The sequence below is a fragment of the Lissotriton helveticus genome, chromosome 2_1, assembly GCF_964261635.1.
Source record: "Lissotriton helveticus chromosome 2_1, aLisHel1.1, whole genome shotgun sequence".
NCBI lineage: Eukaryota > Metazoa > Chordata > Amphibia > Caudata > Salamandridae > Lissotriton > Lissotriton helveticus.
This window is the reverse complement of record NC_136059.1, coordinates 1,151,519,413-1,151,534,204: the sequence shown is the minus strand read 5'-3', so window position 1 is coordinate 1,151,534,204 and position 14,792 is coordinate 1,151,519,413. Positions and strand designations below refer to the sequence as shown.

Genomic DNA, 14,792 nt, shown 5'->3' with positions numbered 1-14,792 from the left:
CATCTATATCAACATTACAGAACAGCACATATCCTACTCCCTTATGCAATCATCCTACTCACTTATGCAAATAATTCATCATACTTACATTTACTCAGCTACACACTTATACAAACATAACTTTATTTATTGATATAGAAAGTAACTCATACTTAGTGTGTTATAAAATCACTATTATAAGTAAACAGTTTTCCATACATTTAGTCAGACAACCACTGATTCTTATATATACTTATTTATATACACCAGCTGTCACATACAGTGCCTTTTATATTTCAACATTGTTAGACATGTATCATTGAGAAATATACTTACTCATCAACACACCCATAAAGAGATTCACTCACCAAACAACTGTTTCCACATGCAGTCTTAACATCATATACCTACTAGATCAACTATTTACACATCTTTGGACAGTCACACACCTCCCACCCAACCACATACGCATTCAGTCTCCCGTACAAATACCCACTTAACTAATTAAAAACAAATTTAGTTTCACATAGGTAGTAAGCAACGTATGCAGTTGTTTACACAACAAGAGACAGAGTGATAAAGATATTCACACAGTTTAATCACTATCCCATATATTTAGTGATACACTTTAAATTAGGCACTTAGACAGTCAATCACAGTACTACTAAATGCTCCATCCAGACACTTATACATCCACTCAGTCTTCAATACAGATTCCTATATATATAATACTTTTTTAAATATAGAAGCAAACCACATTCACTGGATGATGTCATTTGAGATGTCATCAGTGATGTCACTGACCATGTCATGAATGATGTAATATGTGACATCAAAACCTATGTTTTTTTCAGTGAATTTATATGTATGTATAAATATATATTTTGTTTTCCAAAGTGCCCTGCAGCAAAGAAACACTCAACAGCAGCAGGTATGTGACCATACTTTTATTTCATGCTTGAAAGTGACATTTCATCCGTCATTTGCAGCCTTTCACCAACGCGTTTCAGAACTGTCCGCTCCTTCCTCTTGGGTGTAATGGCTGCTTGCAGTTAATTTCCAGCTTTTGCACAGTCACGTGCAATCGTGTCTTAAGTAGTCACCGCTGAGTAGCGGGATTTCATTTCAGTGCATTATGTGACTTGTGGTATTTGACCTGCCGATTTTCACCCACAGTGGGTCCTGCAAGCTTGCCATATCATTGAAAAGGTTCACAGTGGTTAGTGGATTCCCTGTGACATAAAAGGCACTCCAGTGTGTCCCGGTATGATCTGCTTCCCTTCATATATATATATATTTAAAAGTGAATATTAAATGAGCGTCAGTAGCTTTGTTATTCATTGCGCCTTGAAGAAGAATTCCATAATGCCCTGGAAGTGCTATTTAATTTGTTTTTGCTTTTAGCTTGGTGATGTCCTTAGAAAGGGAAGAGGCAGGGGCACCTCCAAGCAGAATTTTCAATGTTATGGAGGGCTGCAGGAAGTACACCAGCACCCAGCAACATTAAAAACACAAAAAACAGTACATCGCCAGGGTCATTAAGTCCATGACCCTAGGAGAACTTACCACATTTTTAAATCACTCCTAGCTGGAGCTCAGTGGTCTTCATCTGGAATGCAGGGCCCTCTTGTGGTTGTTTGTATGACTGCAATGTGTGGGGTGAAAATGTTAAACAAACACCCAAAGACATGTTGGTTTTTTTTTTTAAGTCTTTGAGTCATTCCTTTAACATTTTTCAACCCACTAAATGCAGTTATATGAACTATGTGAAAAGAATGACTCACAGACATGTTGATTTTATTTATTGAATTGAAACTTTATTAAACCTTTTTTTTTTTAAATAATCCGTTATTAAAGATTGCATTGTGTGAACCACAATATACATTTGATTACAAAATATTGGTGATTTTTGAATAAAGATTCTAAGCTTACTTTATACATATTGATATGCTCACACCTTGATAATGCCAATAGGCTAATTTTTATATTTTGCTTGAGTGCCTCCAGGACCTGCAAGACCAACCACCTGCTGCACATGCCAGAAAGCTTTGTGTAGTGTGAGATAGCAAGCATGTAGGGCTGTGGTTCCCAAACTGTGCGCTGCGGCGCCCCGGTGCGCCGTAATGAGGTGCCAGGGGCGCCGCGCACACTAGGGTGACCAACCTCCATAAATTCTGTCATTCTAGCCATCACAGGGAGCAGCGCTGCTTCCCTGTGAGAGGCCTCACCCCTGCTGCTGGAGGCACCTCGCACTCCTCCAGGAGCACGAGAGCAGCCCCTCCCGCCCATTGTCATTCAGTATGCCGCTGATTGCCACATACTGAATGTCAATGGGGCAGTCTGGGGGTGTGACACCATGTGGCGGCCTCCTCCTGCCTCAGGGTACAGAAGGGCATTCTGTACGATAAAAAGTAAAACGCCCATGCTGCAACTTTAGAAAACGCTTCATTCAAAGAAGCCTGTAAAATAAGTTTAAAAGAACAGGTTATCGTTCTCTCACTGTCCTGTCATTTTAGAACTGAAATATTTCCAATATTGTATTCAACAAAGCCATGGTTGCTCCTTTTTTTTTTAAGGAACTAGAAACCATTGACAAAGCCAATAGTCCTGGCTTGTTGAGGGGTTATGATACTTGCTGTATTATATATCTGGATGCAATGACAGAGACAACATAATACCAGTGAGGCGGAACACTATGCTAAGCGCAGATTTTTAGCCTAGGTGTTTTAAACTGCGCTCTCAATTACGTCAAACACCCCCTTTGAAGAGACCCCCCAGTTTTTTTACACCGCTTAAAGCCCTGGAAACAACACCTTGTTACAGTAACCTCACATCCTGGCACTGTGCATCATGCATGACTCATGCATTCTGCGTTTTCAGTCTGCCTATGTGCAGGGGCATAGTGAACTCTCCACCAGCCCACCCCTTGCTGTAGTTCATTCTTGATGGGACTCTTCTGCCCGCAACTCTGCAAACAAAGGCTCAGCTCATAATGTGAAAAGGTGGGTGAGTCAATAAGTGAAGGAATGTCTGAATGGCTGGATGGATTGCTGAAAGGATGAATGTATGAATGAATGGGGGAATGGATAGATAATGAAAGAATGGATGGATGAGTGAATGAATGGAAGTATGGATGAGAGAAAAGGTAAAAAGATGGATGTATGGGTGGAAGGGTAGATGTATGGGTGGAAGGGTAGATGTATGGGTGGAAGGGTAGATGTATGGGTGGAAGGGTAGATGTATGGGTGGAAGGGTAGATGTATGGGTGGAAGGGTAGATGTATGGGTGGAAGGGTAGATGGATGGGTAAAAGTGTGGATGGGTGTGTGAAAGGATGGATGGATGAGTGAAAGGGCAGCTGATGGGCGAGTGAATTGGTGGATGGGTGTGTGAAAGGATGGATAGGTGGATGAATGAAAGGGTAGATTATGGGCAAGTGAATGGGTGGATGGATGAATTGATAAGTGAAATGGTGAATGGATGGATGAGTGAAAGGGTGGATGTAAGGATTGATGAGTTAATGAAAGTGGGTAGATGGACAAAAGGATGGATAGATGAGTGAAGTGAAAGGGTGGATGGATGAGAGAACGGATGGCTGGATGAGTGAACGGATGGTTGGATGAGTGAAAGAATGGGTGAGTAATAGGATCAATGGATGGATTCATGAATGGATGAGTAAATGGGTGGGTAGATGGATGGATAAGTGAAAGGGGGATGGAGAGAGAAAGGGAGGATGATTGACTGAAAGGGAGGACGATTGACTGAAAGGGTGAATGATTGACTGAAAGGGTAAATGGGTGGAAGGATAAATGACTGGGTAAATGGATGAGTAAGTGAATGGGTGGATGGATGAGTAAGTGAATGGATGGCTGGGTGGAAGAGTGGATGCATGGATGATTGTACAGATGGATGGGGTGAAAGGGTGGGTAGATGAATAATGGATGGATGTGTGAAAGGGTGGATGGAGGGATGGATGAGTGAAATGATGGACGGAAGGATATATGGTGGATAGGTGTGCAAATGGTAGAATATGTTTGGATATAGATGGGCACACAGATGGAAGGACAGACCTTTTTAGTGTAAAAATAAGGCTGGGGATACTGATTACGACAGACCAAACTCAATGTTCCATTTTCTCAGAGCGGGTCTCCGTACCAAAAGGTACTGAAAGCAGCAGCTGGCATAAATAAGGGTTTGGGACCAGGCACTCTGTTGGGGGAAAAAACGAAGGATTGGGATGCAGCCAAAGTGATTGCCAGTGGATGAGATTAAGAATTCAAGCATTCCAACCAATATAATACCTTCATTGCGTCCCAAATACTTTAAGGAAGATAACAGGAGGTACACACCACCCACCCACCCACCCACCGGTAAAAAAATGGTGGGGAGCCACAGCCAACTGCCAATTAGGTCAGGGGAGCCACAGGTCAAAAAAGTTTGGGAACCACAGATGTAGGGGGTTGGGCATAAGTCTTGGCCACAGGCCATGCCCTGCACCCAATCCCACACTGCGCATGGCCAAAGGACGAGCATAGAGGGGAGTAGGTCTCCCGCAAGGGATTGGAGCGCGGATTGGTGCAGGGTCTGGCCCCATACAGGGCATGGTGTTGTGTGCGCAGGTGGGGTTGGTTTTACGTATGAGGTAATAAAATAATAATAAACTTTAAAACAAAATCCTAGACATTTTTCTTTTTCTTTAAGTTTTTGTGGGTATCATGGCTCCCACTGGAGTGTACGGCCGTTCCTCACAAGAGGACTTTATTGGGTCCTGTAAGGGTTCAGCAGTACCCGCACCACAAAAGCTCAACCTGAGCACCTTTTCCATGTGGATTTTAAAAATGACTGAATGGATTTACTTTCTCAGCAAAAGTTCCAACTTTTTGCCAAATTTGGCATAATTTTGATACACCATTTATTCTATTTCTCACAGGAATTAACATGGGAAATCAACATATTGGGATCTCACTTCTTTTTTAGGCTCCTGCTTGACCGATCGGCACAAACCTTTCCAAGCTGGAGCTAAGGTGGATGAATCTTTTTCTGAAAGTTTTTTGCAGATTCGTCAAATGGCGCCAAACGGAGCTAAAGTTATTAGCAAAACAAAATGTTTTCTTCCTATGGAAATGTTAGAATATCTAACTTCGCAGATGGAGAGTGACACTGAGCAATACATACATATATATATATTCACTGAAAAAACAGAAGTTAAAGTGACGTTATAGTAAGTGAAAATTTCTGTGACAACGTTACATTTTAAACTAAATAAAAAGTTACATTATACTAAAAAAACACTGAAATTCACCACTTATCGTTATCTAACTATAACTCATGCCCTAAAGTAACTATATCTTGCATCCTAGCCTTGCACAGCTAATTACCCCACATATTACATCACTCATGGCATGATCTATGACACCATTGATTGCATGACTGCAACATTTGAAATTATATCATTAATGACAAAACTGTGCATGGCAGGGGCAGAACATATAGTTATTTTATCTGTTAATAAACATCCTCATCTGATGCAATCAGTGTCTTCTTTTTGATACTCACCCTGGCAAGCCAAGTGCTCCAACAGCTAATGATTTTGGGATCTTTTCAGGCCAGTTTGGAAGCAGCAAGTGTAAACCTGTGCCATTCGAAATGGAGTGTGTTGTCCAACCCGCTGAGGAAATAACAAATTCACCAACTTGAAACTTATTGTTCTTGCTTTCTATAACTCTGTAAAAGAGAAAATAAGTTGTCACAGTATATCTAGAATAATGTGTCAATTCATTTAATTTTTTGTATAGGTTCAAAGGGATCTATCCAATATACACACATTGAGATTACTGGGAATTTTCTGTGAGTCTTATTGCTTCACCGGTCTAAACCTATTCCTAATACTCTTCAAAGCAAGAACACATAACATCAACAACAAGGATAGCCTTCCCCTTAGAGCTGTGTTTCTCTGAGTCGCCCTCAGGACCCTAAGGCTCTCTAGGGTCAAGTTCATCAAACTCTTTGAGAAATGGCAATTAACATGAGGAGCCTGTGACAGTTCTCACACCTACCCAAGCATCATCTTGGACAACACCACCCCAAAAATGTCAGGTTTTGCGCCGCTTTAATATTCCAGCCACTGGCTGAGTGGGATGTTCATGGAGACATTGTCAGTGAAGTCAATGCTGTATAGCTTTGCAGATGTGCTTGCGCTTCTGCATCTGAGTTGTGCGTGTATGTGCTCCTATGTGCCATCTGCGTACATGATTGGCTGTGCAATATATGTCATTTTAAATAAGGTAGTGAGTACATGTTACATATATCCACTTTTACCAGTCCCTCTCTTATCTGAGTCTGTGAGGATTCTTCTCAGACTGACTCGAACAAGAGAGGTTCTGGTGAATGCGCAACATGGATTGAAAGGGTTAACTCTTTTGTATATTGTTGCCATTGTAACTCCTGAGATGCAGCTTGCGAATCATGACAATCACTTTTTAAAGTTTTCTGTTTTTGTGTATCTGTGCCATTGGCATTAGGGGCGCCATGAGTTATGGCATGTGTTGTGTGCATTCATTACCATTACTGGCAAATTACAGTGGTTTTACTCATTTGAGCCAGAACCATAACTCCGTTTGTGACAGCTATTTCTTCTATACAGGAACTACTGCATTCCTGTAAGCTTAGACCTTTTGCAAAATCTTTACAATTCCCAATAGTTCAAGTAAGATACTGGCTTTCAACCTGTCCCAAGTTTTACACTTTGATGTCAATAGTTTAGGTCAATGGGATTGCAGCCCAGTCTTTCGTCCTGAAAATGGAGTTCCCTGAAAATGGGCGGAACTAACACAATTAAATAGTGTCTGTCTCTTTCAAGAGACTTGGTCAAGGGACGAGACCCCCTATCGGGGCTTCCATATATTCTCAATCCCTGCGGTTTGGGGTGGGAAAGGTAGACCATCTGGAGGCTTAGCGACTTGGGTGGCCTCAGATATAGGGTGCCGAGCCTCAAGATATCCAGTAGACTCTGTAGACATACTGGCTGTTGTCCTTGAATGGCCAGGCCTTTTGAAGCTGTTGGTTATTAATATCTACTCAAGGCCAGTTAAAAATGGGTCCACCTCCAAAACTATAGAGTTTCTTTCTTGCCTACTGGAAACTATCCCCGAGAACATGTCTTATCTAATAGGAGGTGACTTCAACTCACATTTTGAGCCTCTACCTGGTCTACTCGATGGACCCTCCCTAGAGGAGGATTCGAGTTGGCAGGTCCCTCGGACGGAAGCACCTCCTCCCAGAGCATGGACAACTCTGGCTGTGCAGATCAACACCCTAAATCTCATACATGGGTTGAGAGCCTGTAACGGTCGCACTCGGTCCGACATTCCTTCCCAATGTACTTTCAATAAACAAGGGAGGGAATCTAGATCTGACTACATCCTCGTACAGCTAAAGACATGGAAAAGGGTGGTTGATTTTACAATAACATTAAGACATGATAGTGACCATAATACCCTGGAGCTAGAATACATGATCCCCTGGGAGAAAGTGATTGGCGAGGAGAAACAGATAGGAGGAATCCTTTTAGAGAATAACAGGAGGCGGATAAAATGGGATAGGCTCGCCTCCAGCGGAGAAAGGCTTACCTCTCTCTATGCTGGGATTATTCCCATTCTTGAGGAGGCTTTTGACTTATGGGATCCACATTCTACAACAGACAGAAAGGAGGACTTAGCTCAAATTCATACTCACCTAAACCAGAAAGCTTGAAGTAGATTTTTTTGTTAAGGGCCGCCCGAAAGCACAGGGGCAATTTACCAATTCCTGGTATAATCGCTCTTGCCGTTTGGCAAAACAAGACCTTATTTCCACCATAAAAGAGGGAGGTAGTATGGTGGAGATTCGATCCAAAAGGTGTGCCTATAAGTCACTTCTAAATAACGCGAGAATGGAGTGGGATATACAACATTGGGAGAATCTAGTAGAGTCCCTAGCTGATAGGGACTCTCGTAGATTCTGGAGAATCATCAACCATGGGTACGCAGACCTTCCATCCGCAATTGAACCAAACATTGCAGCCAATGTTTGGCAAGATCACTTCCAAAGATCACTTCCAGGGGTTATACGCCCCCGAGGCAGAGGAGTTAGAGTTATCTGTACCTAGTATTATTACCACATATAAACCAGCCCCTTTTTCCCTGAAAGATGTTGAGGTGGCCATATCGGGCCTGCCATCTGGAAAAGCCCCGGGATTAGATGGGATCCCAGGCGACCTTTTTAGGCAGGAACCTGTGATCTGGGCTCCATATCTGATGGTTTTATTCAATGCAGTCCTGGGGGGAATGAGGCTACCAGATACTTGGCTGGGAGCAGAGGTGGTACCGATATACAAAAAGGGTTCGCCTCTGCTCCCCGCCAACTATCGCCCGATTAGCCTCATTGATGTCAGCCAAAAGCTGTTTGGAAGGCTGATCCTGGATAGGCTGCAATGTTGGATGGAAGAGACAGAGATCTTGAGTCCCCTCCAAGCGGGCTTCAGGAAGGGTGTCTCAACTGTGGACCAAATACTGAGATTAAATATCCTATTCTGGAAAACTGCATATGTAGAAGGGGGGTCACTGTATGCAGTTTTTGTGGACCTCCGTGCCGCCTTCGACCTGGTCCCCCGGGCCAGATTGTGGGCGGTACTGGAGGACATGGGTGTCCCTGGAGACATCCTCCAGATTCTTATTAGGCTCCACACAGATAATTACGCCCGGGTAAGATATGGAAAGGGAGGTAGGCTTACAGATAGGTTCCCTGTCCAACGCGGGGTAAGACAGGGATGTGTGTTGGCGCCGACCCTGTTTTGCATATTCACAAACGGGGGGATAGAGCACCTGTGTGGAATCGCCAACATTGATGCGCCACAGTTGAACAGCAGCAGGGTGCCGGCGATTATGTTCGCGGATGACACCCTGCTGCTGTCAAAGACACCAATGGGGCTGCAAAGGATCCTGGACGGATTCTTGGACTTCTGTAACAAAAGGGGATTAGAAATAAACCCAACGAAGACCAAATTTATGATTCTGAGCCACAAGCACAAAAGTTGCCCAAACCCACGTCTGGGGTCAACACCTCTGGAGAGAGTTAATGTGATTGAGTATTTGGGCATAACACTCAATCACAATTTAACCTGGCTGCCACACAGAACAAAAGCAACCACTAAATTAATCCAGAGGGCGGGTGCAATCACAAGAATCGCAAAAAAATCCCCCTTTCGTCCATTGGCACCAGCAATACAAATTTACAAGGCCCAGGCACGAGGTGGCATTATCTATGGGGCTGAACTATGGGGACACACACCGCTTCACTCCATTCAAGTGGCCGAGAACAACTTCATTAGACACTTGACGGCTCTTCCCTCGAGCACTCCACTACTTCCGTTAAGAATGGACTTGGCACTGTGCCCAATTAGCGAAGAAGTGAGCCTCAAACCGTTGACTTATTGGAGGCGCCTGTGGAGTAGTCAAGATTTGGGCCACTAAAGAAGTGAATTGCAGGAGCTTCTCAGAACGATACAAGTGTCCAAAATTCAATGGCTCAAGTATATAAGAGACATGTGTATGACCCTTGGAGTCCCAGAGCTATGGAATAATCCTGAACCAACATCTCTGAGGCTTCCCAGGAAAGCACTTTCTAAACTTTTCTATGATTTTATGCTGCAAAGTTCTATCAGTTCAATCCGGGAGGGCTGTCTAACTGACATATTCATCAAAATAAAAGACATTTATAGCTTTGAATATGTCCTCGATGCAATGTCCCCTGTGTATGTTAGGAAAGTTTTCCTACAATGGAGATATGGTTCTCTTCCCTTGAGGTCGCTCACTAAAAACTGGGATGGTAACCAGGCCTCATCCAACTGCCCTGCGTGTAACTATAAACTAGAAAATGATGTACACGTGGTTTTATTCTGCAAAGCCTGCCACAAAATTAGGAGCTACTGGCTCATACCGTACCTACGGAACTTGGGCTTTCGAACTTATGCCCCAGCCTATAGAGTCCTTAAAACTGACCTTGCACCTCCTACAGTGTTTGTAATGGCGAAGTTCCTGACAGCAATGTGGAGAGCTCGCGCAAGAATTATAAGTGATTCCACTGTGCCACGATCAATTTGTCCCTAATATACTTTAAAAATGCAACTTTGAAACCTAGAAAATGATTTTAGCTTAAAGATGCACTTTTGAAACTTAGAAAATGATTTTATGGATTCTAAAACTGATGAATCAATTTTTATATACAATTTTATTGTCAATGATGTAATGTTGTTTGCCTGTATATATTTTATGATCTCAACGATCGAAATAAAGATTGTTTGAGTTGAATTGAATTGAAAATCAGAGGATGCAGTCAATACTTTTACTGCTGGTCCAGCCTCTTCTCATAGGGCATCAGGACAATGCAGCTTATACTGGACCTTATGGATGCTTGCTCTAACTCATATTCTACTGATTCATGGTCTACTGGCTCCCTGCTCGGAGATCTCTCTCTTTTTTCCTAATTGTGAACCGGATTGGTGCTGGGTGTGGGTGGAGATTCTGTAGTCCAGAAGATCCTCCCTTCTTCCTTTTGCAAGAGATGGTGTTGGGAAAGTGGGGCATCGGATACAGTTTTTACAGTTATTTTTAAAATGCATAGAACAATATTGAGACAAGGGGCAAATGTGATAAACGCATATAAACTTGCTATCATAGACAAACACATACACCATCTCACTACAATACGTGCATCATCACAACATGAAACAACCATCATAAAATACCATACAACTGCAATAAAAAGTAAAACAGTCAATAGCATACTGCAACACGCCTCTATGAATTAGAAAATCACAATGCAATATAAACATTTTACCAGTATCATACAACCACACATCAACCGATAACTACAAACACAAAAAAAGCACAGTCAGTCTTACTGTGGCAGGCTTGAAAAGAAATGCCATTATACATACTATCACCAATTAATATGTAATACCATATACCGCAACACGCAAATGCAAAAAATTAACATCTGAACCCCTTACTCCCAACTCAGAATGTAATCACACGCAATGGAACGTATCCCTATAGGAAAGCTTTAAACTTTTCTTAAAGATCAAAATAGCACCATAATGTTGTAAAATAGCCTATATAACCAATAAAAATACTTTCACAGCAACAGTAGTTCCAAAGAAACTCATTGTTAAAGAAAATATTGAACTCATATAATGTAAATATCTAGATTCATCCTTCACATCAAAAATCAAAACTAATGTCACCAGCAGTACAATTAGATGTTGTCATCAGTGAACTTATCTGTGATGTAATTGATTATGTCATTTGATATGTCGTAAGTAGTGCATAACGGGGATGTAAGATATGGTTATCTTACCTAACCATACCCAGAGAATTTCAGGGGGCTTTCCATTATTTTGTAACTATAAATTCACTTTAATTGTGTTTTTTTCTGCGAATTTCAAAGTTTTTAGAAACATAGGTTAAGGTCTTATAACCAAAGCTAACCATATTTCATTTCAGTATTTGTTTCAGTGAATTTCTTGGGGTTTTTGATCATATGTCATTTACAACTGTTCCTTGCACTATCTTCCTATTTACAGATAGCCTCCACTGTGCATGGCCTTAGAGCATCCATGAGCGGCCGGGGATGGCCATAAATTTTGGCTGTGGGGAATAGCACACAGGCTTTGTCTGTAGTGAGAGTCTGCCTGACCCTGTGCCCAAACCCCTGCAGATGGCTGAGTATACTTTTTTCAGTTTTGTTTGTTCGGGATCTTCTGGCCATGCTGTCAGTGGATGTAACCCCTCTCCCCTTTTGGCTCCTATCAATCTATTTTTCGGGACTCTGTCTGAACCAAAGCCCCAAGTTTTCCTTCAATGGCTGCAACAACACATTTTTGTCTGTGTCGACAGCCAGCCAAGAGCTTCAGGTCGATGAACCTTACTTTGGTTTTACAGAACTGAAATGGTCACCAGGTAAAAAGCTTCTCTGACCATCCAAGTTAGAATATTGTTTTTAATTTTGGACTTGCAAATCCAGGAGCACTGACCTTCCCAGATGAATGTCCAGATATTTTACACTCTTTATTGTCAGACTAAAACACTTTCTAAACACTATTTCCTTGAACACTATTGAAGGCACTTCCTTGAGTAAAGTAAAGTTACATTCCAAGTTCCTATAATTCCTTTCCGCAGTTATTTTCTTTATCAATATCAGGAATAGGGACAAGGGTATAACAATTCACCTGCAACACAAGATTATGAGGAAGCGCTGCTGTATCCCAAAGGGTGAAAATTGGAGGATTTGTGAGATGGGTAGATGTAATCTAAGGCATGCAAAGACTAAATCAATCAAGCAATCAGGGTCTTGAATAGTGTGGCTACTCACCTGTGAAGGTTTCAGGTGCTGGGGGAGGGCGGCTGTTAGTCGGACTGGGTGGAGAATCATTCGAAGAGCCAGGTTTTGAGGCCCTCCATGAATTGGGTGAGCGAAGCGGATTGCCTGAGGTGGAAGGGCAGGGTGCTCCAGGTCTTGACAGCGAGGTGGGAGTATGACCCACCTCCGATTCTGATCTTGTGGATCCTGGGGACAGCGGCCAGGGCGAGTTGGGAAAATAGGAGTTGTCTGGCGGGTACGTAGCATTTGAGGCGGTGGTGTGGGTATACTGGTCCTTCGTCATGTAGAGTTTTGTAGGCGTGAGTGAGGAGCTTGAGTTGTCGGAGGTGTTGCGTGATGTGGCAGCGGCGGGGGATGCCGAGTACCAGTCTGGCAGCAGCACTTTGAATGTTATGTAGTTTCTTGAGCTGTTTCTGGGTGACGCCTGCATAGAGTGTGTTGCCGTAATTGAGTCTACGGGTGATGAGTGTGTGGGTGACTGTCGTTCTGAAGTCTGTGGGGATCCATCTGAATGTCTTTTGAAGCAAGTGGAGAGTGTAGAAGCAGGTGGAGGAAACTGCGTTGATTTGACGGTTCATGGTGAGTGATGAGTCCAGTATGATGCTGTGGTTGCGTGCGTGGTCCATCAGGGTGGAGGGAGATTCCAGAGCGGCTGACCCCCAGGAGTCTTCCCAAGTGGAAGGAATGGGTCCCAGGATGAGTACTTTGGTCTTGTACGAGTTAAGCTTGAGGAAACTGTCTTTCATCCAGGTAGCAATGGCCTTCATCCCACTGTGGAAGTTGGTTCTGGCGGTTGTGGGTTCATTGGTGAGGAAGGGGATCAGCTGGGTGTCGTCGGCGTATGAGATCATACTGCGTCTGTGGTTTCTGACGATGGCTGCGAGGGGGGTCATGTAGACTTTGAAGAGGGAGGGGCTCAGGAATGAACCCTGGGGCACTCCACAGCTGATCTCTGTGGGTTCTGAGAGGAACTGTGGTAGTCTGACTCGCTGAGTCTGACATCGTGGAGTCTCGTGATTAGGGTGCAGTGGGAAACAGGGTAGAAGGCGGGAAAGAGGTCTAGTATTATGAGGGTTGTGGTCTCGCCCCAGTCAAGGAGGGAGCAGATGACGTTGGTGGCGCTGAGGTGTGCTGTCTCCGTGATGTGTTTTTTTCGGACGCCGGATTGTGAGGTATCCAGGATGTGGGTCACTTCGATGAACTCGGAGAGTTGGGCATTGATGACCTTCTCGATAACCTTGGCTGGGAAGGGGAGGAGGAAGATGGGTCTGAAGTTTTTAAGGTCTGTCGGGTCTGATGACGGCTTCATCAGTAGGTGGTTGATCTTGGTGTTTTTCCAATCTTCGAGAAGGTGGAGGTTTTGATGGAGCAGTTGATGGTGCGGCGAAAATGGGGGGGCGATGGTGGCGGCTGCTCGGTGCATGATGTGGTACAGGCAAGGATACGTCAGGGCCCCTGAGTGGATGCTCTTCATGGTCTTGAGAGTTTCTTCTGGTGTGAGTGTGGTCCAGCAGAGCATGGTCTGTTGGGGTGTGGCTTTGTTGTGTGCGATGGTGGCGGCTAGTGGCCGGGTCTAGGGTTGTAGTTTTCCTGACCTTGTGGTGGAAGAAGGTGCCCTGTTTGTTGCAGAGGTCTTGGGAAGGGGGGAACGTCTGTGGTCTTGCAGTTGGGCCTGGCGAACACCTTGACAATGTAGAAGAGCTCTTTGATATGTTACAGCACATCACACTTCCAGGTTGGGAACAACACTTACAGGACCAGAGTAGCAAGCTGTATAAAAGGCGCTGAATTGTGCGGGCTGCGTTTGGTAATGTTTTTGGCGGTTGCTTTCTTAGGTTGGACCCAATCCTTGCTCCTTCATCTTTTTATTCTCTTTATCAATTCCCTTAGCGCCCTTCCCCTTTACCGGAGACCTATCTTGTAAGCTCTTCTGCTTGTTGGAAGCATTCTGTGCCACTTCTGCTTGTCACCATCTATTACAGAGTTGCTGATCTCCCATGATTACAGAGACTCTGGAAAAGCTTCTGGTATTTTCAGCTTTCATCACCAACGTGTCCCTTTGTCAGAAACTCATAAGCAACATTTCAATGTTTGGCTTTTTCACTGTAAAGATAGCTGTGTCATTTGTTTCATATAGAGCCCATTGGCGTTTTCCCTATGTTAGCCTAACTGTGTACATTGTCAGCCCCTTTTGCTTTGCACACATCACAAAATATCACGCTTGTTTTTGTACTACATTCTTATTTTGAAAATAGGCTGCACATGTTTTTGTATTTTGTTCTTCTACTGGGATTTAGCCGAACACCACATACAAGGTCACATAACACCATTCCTTGTTATTCTCTGTGGTAAAATTATGTGCCCAGGTAAGGCCCATGTAGCAAAGCTGCTAATTTC

The 14,792-nt window shown here is 43.5% G+C and overlaps 2 protein-coding genes across 3 annotated transcripts in view; both read right to left on the bottom strand.

The window, feature by feature from the left end:
- Positions 1–14,792, bottom strand: part of LOC144818510 (prostaglandin reductase 1-like) — a 413,003-nt gene that overhangs the window by 230,432 nt on the left and 167,779 nt on the right. For both annotated transcript variants that reach the window (XM_078675996.1, XM_078675997.1), the window contains one exon: positions 5,535–5,702. In XM_078675996.1, the coding sequence (XP_078532122.1) occupies positions 5,535–5,702 (168 nt within the window). The remainder of the gene's footprint in view (positions 1–5,534; positions 5,703–14,792) is intronic.
- LOC144818511 (prostaglandin reductase 1-like) overlaps positions 1–14,792 on the bottom strand; it is a 1,303,604-nt gene that overhangs the window by 1,121,073 nt on the left and 167,739 nt on the right. The window lies entirely within an intron of this gene.